The 12461-nt window shown below is 37.5% G+C and overlaps 1 protein-coding gene across 1 annotated transcript in view; it reads left to right on the top strand.

Annotated features, from left to right (window-relative positions):
* LOC107086126 (suppressor of tumorigenicity 14 protein homolog) overlaps positions 1-12461 on the top strand; it is a 38589-nt gene that overhangs the window by 7429 nt on the left and 18699 nt on the right. Inside the window, exons 2-7 of the mRNA XM_015376892.1 lie at positions 8035-8188; positions 8676-8830; positions 9985-10055; positions 10285-10457; positions 11055-11090; positions 11374-11602. Coding sequence (XP_015232378.1) covers positions 8035-8188; positions 8676-8830; positions 9985-10055; positions 10285-10457; positions 11055-11090; positions 11374-11602 — 818 coding nt within the window. The remainder of the gene's footprint in view (positions 1-8034; positions 8189-8675; positions 8831-9984; positions 10056-10284; positions 10458-11054; positions 11091-11373; positions 11603-12461) is intronic.

Below are 12461 nucleotides of genomic sequence, written 5' to 3'. Positions count from 1 at the left end.
TTGTTCAGCATGGGAGTGAGTAGAAAATGAAGGCTAATCATGTTTTGGGTGTACTATTCCTTTAATCAAAAGCAGTTAATAGGACAAAGACTAAAATTTCCAGACTAAAAGTAGACTAATGGGAAAGAGGTATATACATTTTTTTTCCTCAATTTACAATACATTTTAGTCAAACGACTATATGCAAACACTTATTGAAAAATGTTTAAACTGACACTGGTTAAATGTTGCATTCAAATTGGATAAGCCTCTTGAAATAATGTGTCTGATGTAGTGGTGGGCCGTTCTCGGCGTTAACATGCTGCATTATCGCCAGACTGTCACGGGCAATAAAAAAATATCACTGTTAATCTATTCTCAAAGTTGGTTAGGGAGGTGGGTCTATTGCTATGATGAATTAGCTCAGATCTATATCTGGTGTGGATGTATATCGGGGGGCGAGAACAAATCAGTCTTGTGTGTCAGCCTGCTGTTAACACTTTGAGCATAACGTGTTAACAGTGATGCAGTTATAAAGCCACAGAGCTTGCTTCAGGGAAATTTAATTTTAAGAACTCCGATCAGCATGGTTAAAGATGATGGGCTTGAGCTTGTTCTCCAGGCGGCCACAGGTAACTCATTTTACAAACTACCTGCAGGGCAAACTATCATGAGGAGTATACATGAGAAGCATGCCATGGAGAAAACAGCAAAAGATGAGAAGTTGGTTGAGGTGATAGTGGCGTTGGATGTAGGAGTTTGCCCTGAAATGAAATGGAAGGGTTGACAGTTCAAGCCCCGGCTCTGACTTTCATTGTCGTTGTGTCCTTGGGCAAGACACTTCACCTGCATTGTCTACTGATGGTGGTCAGAGGGCCCGGTGCCACCAGTGTACAGCAGCCCTGCTTCTGTCAGTGAGCCCCGGGGCAGCTGTGGCTACAATGTAGCTTGCCACCATCAGTGTGTGTGTGAATGGGTGAATGAATGTAGTGTAAAGCGCTTTGGTCAAGTCTCCTGACTTGAAATAAGGTGCTATTTAAGTACATACCATTTACCATGTGTAGCACTGACGGGGACCACTTGACACCTTTCAATAACGACAACTATTTCGGTGTCACTGTACACCTCATCGATGAAACATTTTAGTATTATCCCCAAACAAAGTTTGGCCTCAAAGTTGGTCTGCCTGAGTGACTGGAGGAAAAAGGAGATATAGAGCTTGGACTGACTGACACAAAGCTTCTGACTGTAGAAAGTTCTACAGTTCAGAGTTCATGTTTATCTGAATAAACCACAAATACATCTTAATGAATATTATTTATTTTCATTGCCAGTTATCAGACTAATGCGCCACCTGGCTTGAGAAACCTGTTCATGACTTACTTTTACTTAATATTATTTAGGTAGCACACACACTTCATCCTCATCTTATCTTATTCTTACCCTCATCTTATTTTATTCTTATCCTTATTTTATTTTCATACTTATATGCTATTTTTACTTACAATATAATTTTCTCTCTTCTGTAAATGATTGCACTGCAAAAAAAATTGTGCAAGGATTAATAATTCTGATTCATGAATCCCTTTGGCAGAATTCAAATGAGCCATTTCAATCTAGATTAATTCCAAGATTACAGTGAGATTAATCTAGATTAAAAAAAACAAAAAACAACAGATGATGAATCTGATGAAAAAGTTGACTTTTTACTTTTATATATCCAGTCTATCATCAATGGTCTGCCACGCTCTTACCTCTAGTTTTCTTAATGGCAGCATTATTTTAATTTTTCGATTTGCAAAATTATTTTTCACACGGTTTCCTAATTAACTCCACAATTTACCGCACAATCTGCTTTTATATGAGGCACAACAAATAAGTTGAACCTATCTTACATTTGTGACAACAAGCAAGCAATGCCTTTTGGTGGAACCCAGTAATCACAGCTTAGGATGTTTTGCCTAAGTTGATGCAGGATAGAGCGTCCGAGTCATACTTTTCTGGGCGAGTTTCATGAAATCCATATCCCTGCTGTTAATATTTTTATTATGATCCAATACCACAGATATTAACTGTGTTCAATAAGTAGGTGAGGTATTAGACAGGCATGTAGACTTAGTGCTATCAGAATAAATTTGGCAAAATATATACAGGCATTAAATTACTGTTTTTAGCTGTATAAAATTTTGAAAACCATCTATGCCTGTTCATTTCTCTCAACTGTTACATTTTTAGCAAAGAAATATTCATGTACCTTTGAGCTTATGGTAGCCTATGTCCAATAAAAAACTGTGTGGTCAGCAGGATGAGAGCTGTAAAGCTAACAGGCAAATGGAAGTTAAGTCCTTAGAAGTTTTTGGTGGCTGGTTTGGGATTGGGCCATAGAAAATGGAGAGCAGTAAAGTGGAAATATCCAGCAAATAAATAAATCTATAGGATACTAACACAGAAACATACAGAACATTACTTTAAAAAAGGAACTAGTTATAGTAACTTCTCCAGATAAGTAAATTAATTAATATAACAACATTTGAGTTAGTTTTTGGTTTGCAATAAATGAGCAATAAAGCAGATTAGATGTTTCAGAATTCTATATTTTTGATCATCGACAGCATTTAGCTTGCTATAAGATTAACATCAATACATAAACAGAGATTTCACTATATCAGAAAAAGCAGCAGGGCTGTTTAATCCCAATAATTTCTTTTTGATAAAAAAAAAAAAATCTTAAACCACGCAAGTGAATTTTGTATAATGCTGAAGAAGAAAAGAGCGTGTTAATTGAAGGCAGGCAGATGTCAGTGCTCAGATGATGTGAGAAGCTTACAGATGTTTCTAACCATTTGCAGCCTTTGTTACAGCAAATAATTAGCAAATCACAGGAACATTTTGAATTCTGCAAGCACTTTTCTTTTATTCTGTTAATTAATCAGTGGCTCTCTGCATCATCGTCACTCCTCTCAGTTTGTGATTACAGAATGCTGAACAGCAACCCACATTACAGCTTCTAAGCCAATTACATGACGTATGCCTCTATCGCAGCTTCAACCAATGAATCAGGGTCACGTATATTCTTCCCGCTGGTGATTGCATTAAAAATTACTCTGCAGCAGAGGAAGATAACTTAGAAAAAGTCACTTTGATAGACTAAGGCTTCATTCACACAACAGGTCTTAAAGTTCAATTCCGATTTTTTTGTGAAATACGATTTTTTTTGCATTGTCTTTCACATTTCCAAATATATGCGACTTGTATGTGGTCTCCTGTGTGAACTGCGTTCAGACAATGCAAGCATCCTGCATGAGCAGTACAGGATGCAATGACCTCATAAGCAAGCGTGCTCTATGTTTACGGAAGTAAACGTGGATGGTAGTCCTGGAGCACATCTTTCTCAACCTTAAAAACTCAATCTTTTAAAGATGGTTAAAAAAAAGACTGCTCTCCACATTATCGTCTGCCATGGTTGTTGTTTTTCTAACCACTTCTGCGTAGCAAGACACAAAATAGTGACCTTTGTTGAGTATTAAGGAAGTTTAGGTCGGATGAATGCTGGCTATTTGAAAAGATCAGATTCGTATCGGATTCAGGACGACATAGCCAAGTGGCCTGGGTCGCATTGGAAGAAAATCGGATAAGTGTTGTTCAGACTGCCGTGAAAAGATCAGATACAGTTCGTATATGGGCAAAAAAATTGTAATTATGGTTATTTCAGGCTGCAGTGCGAACAAGTCATAGTGATGTGCTGCATTAGATTGCAAATGGTGCTACTAATGCAATCTAAGTGATTAGTCAGAATACTTTTTCAATAAAGATCTTATAGCCATTGTGTACTCCCAACACTGCAAAACACATAGAAAAGAAGAATGCTGGAGGTAGTATAAAAAACTGCAAGTTAAGAAGAGCAGCAAAAGTGTGCTGCATAATGGAAGTGTCCACACCACTAAGGGGAGACAATCACCAACTCATTTGGGACCAGACCTTTAGTAAAGAAATAAACAGAGAAAGATGATATCTTAAAAAAAAAGATTCAAAGCAAAGCTTACCTTTTCTTTCTTCCATCCAGATTTCCTCTACATAGCATCCTGTTTTGTTTTTGCTAAGGGTCTGGTTCATAGATATAATTTCATTGTTTTTTTGTCTTTGTTCTCTTCCCATATGATTTTATAATCAATTCCCCCTAGTAGTCAGGAGAACTCGTTACATGAGGCTAGTTTGCTGATTTTCTTAATTTTTATTTGTTTTTGCTACTTGCAGCAATTTGTTTTCTTTAAATGTGTTTTTATGTCTTAGCATCATTTATCTATTTGCAGTTGCTTCTGTTTTTGCAGCAGGTTTATACTTCTATGCTCTCCATTTTCTGGGATTGCAGCTTTTCTTAACTTGCAGATGTTTTTGCTACTTTTAAAGACTAATAAAAAAAATGAAATGATTGGAACATTAAACCTTAAGGCAGAGGAAATACTTCCAAACCACCTTGCCCTTTATATGTAGTAGATGGCTCAGCAGATAGAAGTAAAAGAAAACCAACAAAACATGTTTACTAAAAAAGAAATTTATTTGAGTGAAATTTCATGGTGCATTTAGGTTAAAATAAGCTTGACCTGCCATTAGTGGTGCTACTTAGAATATTTGGTTGGGTAGCCACTATTCTGTTCCAATAAGAGTGGTGAAACATTATAAAAATATCCTTCAAGTAAATATTAAAAATAAAATGCAGTACAATCACCTCCAAAAGTATTTTTTTGTCAAAGAATTTTATCAATTAAATGTAACTGAGTAAATGTAAGTAGTTACTACCCACAACAGCACCTGGATGTTGAGACAACTTCAATAGGAGAGCACTTTGGAAGAAATTGTTCATCATAGTGATCCATGATCAAAAATAAACTGGAATCAAATGGCTTGTTTACATCCTCAGTGGCAGCCAAGTTCTCCAGATTCCTCCTAAGGACTTAATCATTCGATTAAAGTGTGTTAAACAGCTCCAAAAGGTGTAGAACATTGGCCATTGAGGACTGGCATCTATTGTGTTCTGTTCTAAATCTGTAACGAAAACAAATTAACTAATCATATGAAAAGAAAGAAAATTGGTGCAATAAAGTCATGAGATATTAAAATAGGCAGCAGTTATGGGTAATGTGGACCAAGTACAATAAACAAAATCACGAGTTCACCCTGAAGAAAAGAGTTTAAGAATTGACTTCTCATAGGATGAGAAACTATGGTGTTGAAATTGCTCAGAAATTCCTTACAAGCCGGGACAGCTCTATTTCAGCCACACCTTACTGCTGTTTCCTATGAGTAAAACTGGTTAGACCAGGGGTCTCCAACTCCAGTACTTGGGAGCTGCTGCCCTGTAGATTTAAATTGCATCCCTACTCTAGCACATCTGAATGTTAGAAAAGTGTAATTACCAGACCTCTGGCTGCCAAACATGACCATTTCCAAATAAGTAATTCATTAATTAGACCAGCTTATCTAAAATGTGTAAAACAATAGCTCTTCGGGGCTGAAGTTGGAGACCCCTGGATCAGACAACAGAACAGGAGTCTCCATCTCCAGTCCTCAAGGACTGGTGTCCAAAAACTTTTAGATGTGCCTCCAAAATGAGCTGAGTAAGCAGAGATTGACAGAGATTGACTGCATGATAGTGAGGTAGATTAGCCATTCTATCAAGGTATGTAGGGCAAGGGGCATCTAAAACCTGTAGCACTTCAGCCCTCAAGAAAAACACAGACATAAACTCTAAAGCTCAAGTTGATTTCTTCTCAGACATGAATAATTTTACGCTAGTGGGCTTTTGTGGGATCTTCTTAAATAACACTTTAAGGGAGAATTTATCATCATTTGCATGCGGGATTGTGAGTCTTTGAAGTAGTGCAGATTGGAATATGATAAAGTGCATATAATGGTATAATTAGGCCCTGATAATAATGATTGACGGAGAAGAACCTTGGGGCTCTTGCTGACCCCCTATCTAACGATCCTCCTCATTCTGGCCCATGATTTCTGTTACAGTTTCCAATGAGAGAGCATTGCCTTGAATTATCATCTAGACTCAAGTAGTTGAGCCCCTAATCTAAGGAGCAGCGGATATGACAAATTGATTTAATACCAAAGAGATTCTCCATCCATAATGGCCCTCTGGCTTCTTCACTCATTGGCTGCAGGCAGCAGATTCCTTGTGTGTTGATTACTGAGCAGCCAAAATTCTTTTTTTCTCTTCCCCCCACCACTTGATAAAGCTGAACAACAGACGCTAATCATTTTAGAGCATTTTTAAACCCCATGCCTGTAATTTTCCTAAACACATGACCTGTTTATCACCTACTGTAGTACGTGGATGCATGTAAAACAAAATGACATGGAGTTGTTTCGGGTGTTACAGTAGGTATGTTAGTGTTGCAGAACAGGTTTTAAGAAAATATGTCCTGTGCTTTTCAGAGCTTGTTCCTCTTAGAAAGTAGAACAAGGTGTGTTCTATAAAAACAACTGGCTTCCTGGTTAAATTGCTCTTTTCACGAATTGCACTTCAATTGTTACTTCATTAGGGTCTTTATAGAGCCCTGATATGGTCCTGATATAGAGTTTTTTTAATTAATAAAAACCTTTTTTTTTTTTATTTTTTTAATTTTTTAAGTAAATGTGTCTACACACTAGTTTCTCTTATGTTGTATGAACAAATCTTTGTCTTCTTACTGTATGTTGCCCTACATAACTAGCTGGTTAATTAAAAAGTTGTAGTTTGTGGCTATTTACTTCCTTTATCATCAACCATTTATATCACCAACGGGCCCAAGTCTGATTTCTACATGACCATTAAAAGGCAAAGTATTACCTGAAACCATGAGCTAAACTAAAAACATCCCAAAAAGCAAAACAGAATAGCCCAGTATGCAGCGGTTTCTCTGGGCAAATGGCCTGTACCACAACCCCCTAGGCACGCACAGTAGCCGCCATAATCAGGCCCTCAAAACCATAAAACATCTTCAGGCAATCAGCCTGCCCATATAGACCTTTTGATACTGCCTTCAGACATAACCAGTATCGAGAATTGTGAGGAACCACAACCAAAACAGAGAGCCTAAGACATTTTTGCATGAGATTGTGCTGGATCACTCTTCTATTGGATGGGGTATGCAACTTTACCAGTGTGGGACCTCTTTGGATGTCTTGGGCTCTGATCTCCCTACTGAATGCATTTTTTTCCCTTTCTGTTTCCATTTCTCTGTCCATTATATTTTGAATAATCCCAAAATAATAACATTTGTATAAGTACTATAAGTACTAAGTGCTATAAGTACTTCTTTGTAAAAGTAGTGAGCAGAGGGTAACTTCAAAATTTGATATGCTTCTTTTGAGTTCTTAGGTTAGATTTTCTATTTTTCTATTTAATCTTTTTCCACCATTTTAGCATTTTTCTAAAATATTCTTCATTCATTTTTTATATTTTACTTTTTAGCTATATAGAATAGAATTTAACTTTATTGTCATTACAGTGTCACGAGTACAAAGCAATGAAATTCACTATCTGCATTTAACCCATCCCGTTGGGGAGCTGTGGGCTGCCATTGTGTGGCACCCGGAGAGCAGTGTGGGGGTTAAGGATCTTGCTTAGGGACCCAGTGTGGCAGTCCGTGGGAGTGGGGCTTCAACTCACAACCTCTGGGATTCAAGCACAATGCCCTAACCACTAGGCCACTACTCCCCTATTCGTGTTCCCTCTATGCCACTACAGTGTACTATTCTATTTTTTCATGAACATCTATGAGTTCGAAATTGTCTCATGTAGAGCACACACTGAAATGTGCAAAAGAATATAGACTCACCTTGCCCTACTTTCTTAGAAGATGCCTACAGTAAGATGTTTTAGAAAGCTAATTCCCTAAATCAAAAGAAAACAACACAAACTTAAACATACTTCTTGTATTTGCTTCTGGCTATCAGCTTAACAACAGCAGAATTGAACCAGAAGGAACCTCTAAGTGGCCATATAAGTTTTTATTGCTATTTTTAAGTTGAAAATGTTTCCTCTCTGTCTTTTCCCAATTTCAGAACCAGGAGCACGTAGAGTTCCTAACCAAGAAAGAGAGGAGGTCATCAACAAACAAAAGGTCATCGCCGAAAAGGACTGGCATCCTCATCGGTAGTCTTGTGGTGCTTCTTATCCTCTTGGCTGTTGCTGGATTCCTCATTTGGTTCTTCCTCTGTAAGGAGTGACACTTTATTTCCAATTGTTTTTATTAGAAATATATTAATTGAAATGAGAGATCCAAGTATTCAGATTGTTCATTGCTGTTAAAACTTACACAACATCGCAAAGTGGATGATTAACACTTTCTGTGAAAGCAAGACTCTTTGATATGAGTGTGTAAGAGTGTAAACTTAAATTTCCCATTGGTGTTAGCCTATTTGACACCTCTGAAAATTTACTTTGCAGTGGAAAAATAATGTCAACAGCTGTTGCACAGTATCCTTGTCATTTACACAGACAGTGGCTCACAAAAAGACCTCTGAAGTCATGAACTGGATTCTGTTTTAATTGCCTCGACAACCAATCTGTTGCCATCGATCATACGATAAAGACTAAGAATTCTACTTCAAGGCCCTGTTTTAAAGTTTTCTCCTTCATCAGAGAAGCAATCTTACGGCGTTGCAGATGAATAATCAACTCTGTTCTATTTTCCTTCTGTCAGTTAAGGACGCTGATTCCCAAACCACCGTAAGGAAGCAGCCAAATGTGAGGCTTTTTAGTGGTCACCTTAACATGGATGGTAAGAGGTATTACCAAAAGCTGGAGGATACATCCAGCAAAGAATTTCGTGGTTTGGCTAATAAAGTAGAGACCCTTGTAAGTATATCATCCAAAATGTCTCCTATTTATATTCTCTGGTCGACATTGTTGCAACTTTTGATACCTTAGCCTTTAGGCGTCTACTCTAAGTAAGATTACCTTTTAACATGGCTAGCAAGGTTTTCTAGAATGTCCCTTCCTATGCAAAATAACTGCTTAATTGCATCTCTGATTGGGTGAAAGAATAAAACTTTATACATTTCCTGAAGAGCATTGAAGATATAGAAGTTTGCATTACACCTTGGAGCTGTTGATAACTAAAGGCCCTTGCTGAGACCCTTCAAGTACAAAAAAAGACAAACTAGTGAAAATGACATGCAGACATGGGGAGGAAGGTTGAAGATTGACCACAGTATCCTGCAGCTCTAATGACAGGTGGTGCACGGTGAAGGTGGTGGAAAGCCTATCCAGTCATTCTTTTCTGGTGGGTCATTATTCGGGAAATATTTATTGAATGTTTCAAGCAGGTTCCTGAGGTGAGAGGCAATAATTCTTTTTATAGTTTTAATGGTTATGTCCTAACTCTACATAAAGTCATCAAACCCTGGGAACATTTAAACACTTCTCCATCCACTCACAAAGACGATTGCTCCAGCTTTCTCTTAAATATTGTGAACATAGCGGTCAGATTTGTGTTGTTGTTTTAGTGAAGCCTATTTAGCGGTTAAGAGTAACTGGTTTTGAGTAATAAAATGCCTTTGTGAGAGCATTTGCTTGCCGTCCGGTCAAAAGCTACATTAAATTTGGGAATTATAGGTAACATAAATATGCAGCATAACTATGCTGTTATACTGTAATATTGTAAGACTGTGTTTAACTATGAAATAAAAGATAGGAAACTGCTCCTTTCTTTTTCCAACTCTTTTTTTTCTATTATTTAATCCAGTCTGCAGCAGAATGCCTGTGAGGAACACTTCATTAAAGCTTTATGTTTCTAAAAGCCAGAAGAAAACTACCATTACTCCAAAAACACTTTACTCATTAGGAGCAGCATGACATTTTTGCAGTCATGAAACCGTAATTATCTGCAAACCCCATATATACCTTGTCATTAAAAAAAACATGTTCAGTATCATAATTCTCCATATAAGCGGTATATATTAAAATAAATGATATCCTTAACTTTTTGGTTTGTCTGCTTGTTAACACAGCTGGGGGAATTCTACAAGAATGATCTCCTTCTTGCAAAGTATTACAACAGATCTGTAGTCACTGCCTTCAGGTAAGGGCACACCATCATATTCCTACAGATCAGATGTAGCGCATTTCATTATGTAAAATGAGACCTCCAACAGTTTCTTGTAAATTTATACTATTAACTATGTACAATATAAGCCATTTTTAGAAAGGAACCTTTTCAAAGCTTGCTTGTAGATTTTTTTTTTCAAATGATGGATTTTTCCTGTCAATTTTCCTATCATGAAGTTTTCCTTTTGATATCTAAACTACAGTGAAGGAGTTATAGCCTATTACTGGTCCCAGTTTAATATTCCAGTCACAAACCTGGAGCTTTTGCCAGAGTTCTCAGAGCAGCGGATTTCGGATGCACTGGAAAAAGGCATTAAGTCGCAAAACCGCGCAAGACACAGTAATCAAATCAGGGTTACTGAAATTACTGCTTCACGTAAGTACCATCAGAACCAAGTGCTTGGGTTCAAATGAAACTTTGTAGATGTTAGCCCTAACTGGCTTCAGAATATTACATCAAACAGTAAGAAATAACAAAGAAGTATTTGTCATGACCCATCAGCATTGCTTTCCTTTCTATTTACCATCCATATCATAGTTTACTTCTCTTAGCTGTGTTAATTCGATGATAGATCATTTAGATCTGTTGTGCTGCATCTGAGCTTGATATTTTATACTGTTTGGATTCCTTAATAATAATAGCCATGCCCCTGGCCATGCATTTGTTTTGTCAACATCCTGGCGCTGTAAGCCAAGTGCAAGGCCTTGTGACTCTGTGGTTTTTGGTCCTTTTTTAATATGATTGCTATTAGTATAATTTGAATGCTCCTTTACCAAATTGTTAGACAGAGATGTATGCTGCTTTAGAAGAAGGTGAGATGGAGCAGAAAAAGTATCACATTTTCCTCAGTTCCCTTAACTGCAATGAATTGGAACAGAAACATACATCAAATTCTATCACAAACTTTGATGACCCTTTCTTTCCCTTTCCCTCAATCTTCCCTCTCACTTCTTCCCACATATCTGTCTCCAGTCACAGATTATCGCATGGCCAGGAAACCCACAGCAGGTGAGTACAGTATGTCCTGTTTCAACCACTCGCTGGTGTCATTTTCCTGTTGGCTAGAAGCTCACCCTCCTGCCAGCCTGTAACAAATTATGATTCTGTCCTGTACTGCATTGGCTCTGTTCTTGTCAAAGATTGCAATCCGTGTAACAATCAGATTGAGATGCTTTAAGAAATAAAAACTTCATATACATTAGTAAGAATTTAGAAAAAATGTAGTTCCAATTAGTTTTACCCTTGTCTGTATCCGATAATCTGACTTGAGCAATATTCTTCTTTTTCTCAGAGGACTGTTTCTTCCGTCTGGAAGCAGTTAAAGCTGCACAAACCTTTTCATCTCCAGGGTACCCCAGACACTACCCGCCAAACTCTCATTGTCAGTGGCAAATCCGGACCTCAAAAGAGAATGCCATATCAGTTAGTTTTCCATTTTTCGACATTGAAGATGATTGCAAGGATGACTTTGTCTCTATCTTCGACTCTCTGAGTCCTGACGATTCTCAGGCCATCACAGTGTGAGTAGAGGTGAAAATAACTGGAGAGTTTGGGAGATTTGTTGGTTATAGTAAAGGTAATAAAAAAAGATTCTCCAAGTAAGTTAAGTATTTAGACAATGTTAAGAATCAGTGTTGTAAGGCTGCATATGGTTGGGACAGGAAGCTGTTAACTGAACTGAAAGTAATGTTATGTGTTGAAAGGAATTACTTGGAGGATCTTAATCTACTCACCATTTCCTTCATTGAGGAGATCGGCTGAGAATTCAACGAAAACTAAGACCAACACCATAGTACAGATCAGATAAGCTCCATAAGATTTGTCTTGAGATGCTCAATGCATGTCTTTAAAATGATGGGGCTGTTATATATTTATATATATAGTCTTTCTCAGTATGCTTTGAGAGCTGGTACAACGCGCCCAGAGTAACTGATTAGGGTGGATGTCCAAAATTTAAAGAAAGGTAACTGGGAGATATGTTCCCACTATTGACAGGTCCATACCAAATTATTATTTTCCTAGCAAAGTTGACCTCAGGTGTTAACCAGTTGTTAAATTTTGGAATCAGGGGGAGCAAGAGTTCTCTTTTGTTATAACCTAAAAATTAATGCCCAAGAGTTTTAAGAGTAATTCAGCTTCTTGCTCAGAGCTGACAGAAATCTTGCCTCAGTGAAGAGTTTTGGTTTTCCTGCTGCTAGGTGTGACACTGTATTCTTAAAGCTGTGGTTGGTGGATACAACATTTGTCATTATGATGAAACCTAGCATAAATAAAATTGTCACACAGCATTGTAATATACACTCACCGGCCACTTTATTAGGTACCCCATGCTAGTAACGGGTTGGACCCCCTTTTGCCTTCAGAACTGCCTCAATTCTT

This window comes from Cyprinodon variegatus, unplaced genomic scaffold (assembly GCF_000732505.1).
Source record: "Cyprinodon variegatus isolate N-32 unplaced genomic scaffold, C_variegatus-1.0 Scaffold143, whole genome shotgun sequence".
Classification (NCBI taxonomy): domain Eukaryota; kingdom Metazoa; phylum Chordata; class Actinopteri; order Cyprinodontiformes; family Cyprinodontidae; genus Cyprinodon; species Cyprinodon variegatus.
Note: the sequence above shows the minus strand (reverse complement) of the source record. Positions and strands in the feature narration are given on the sequence as shown.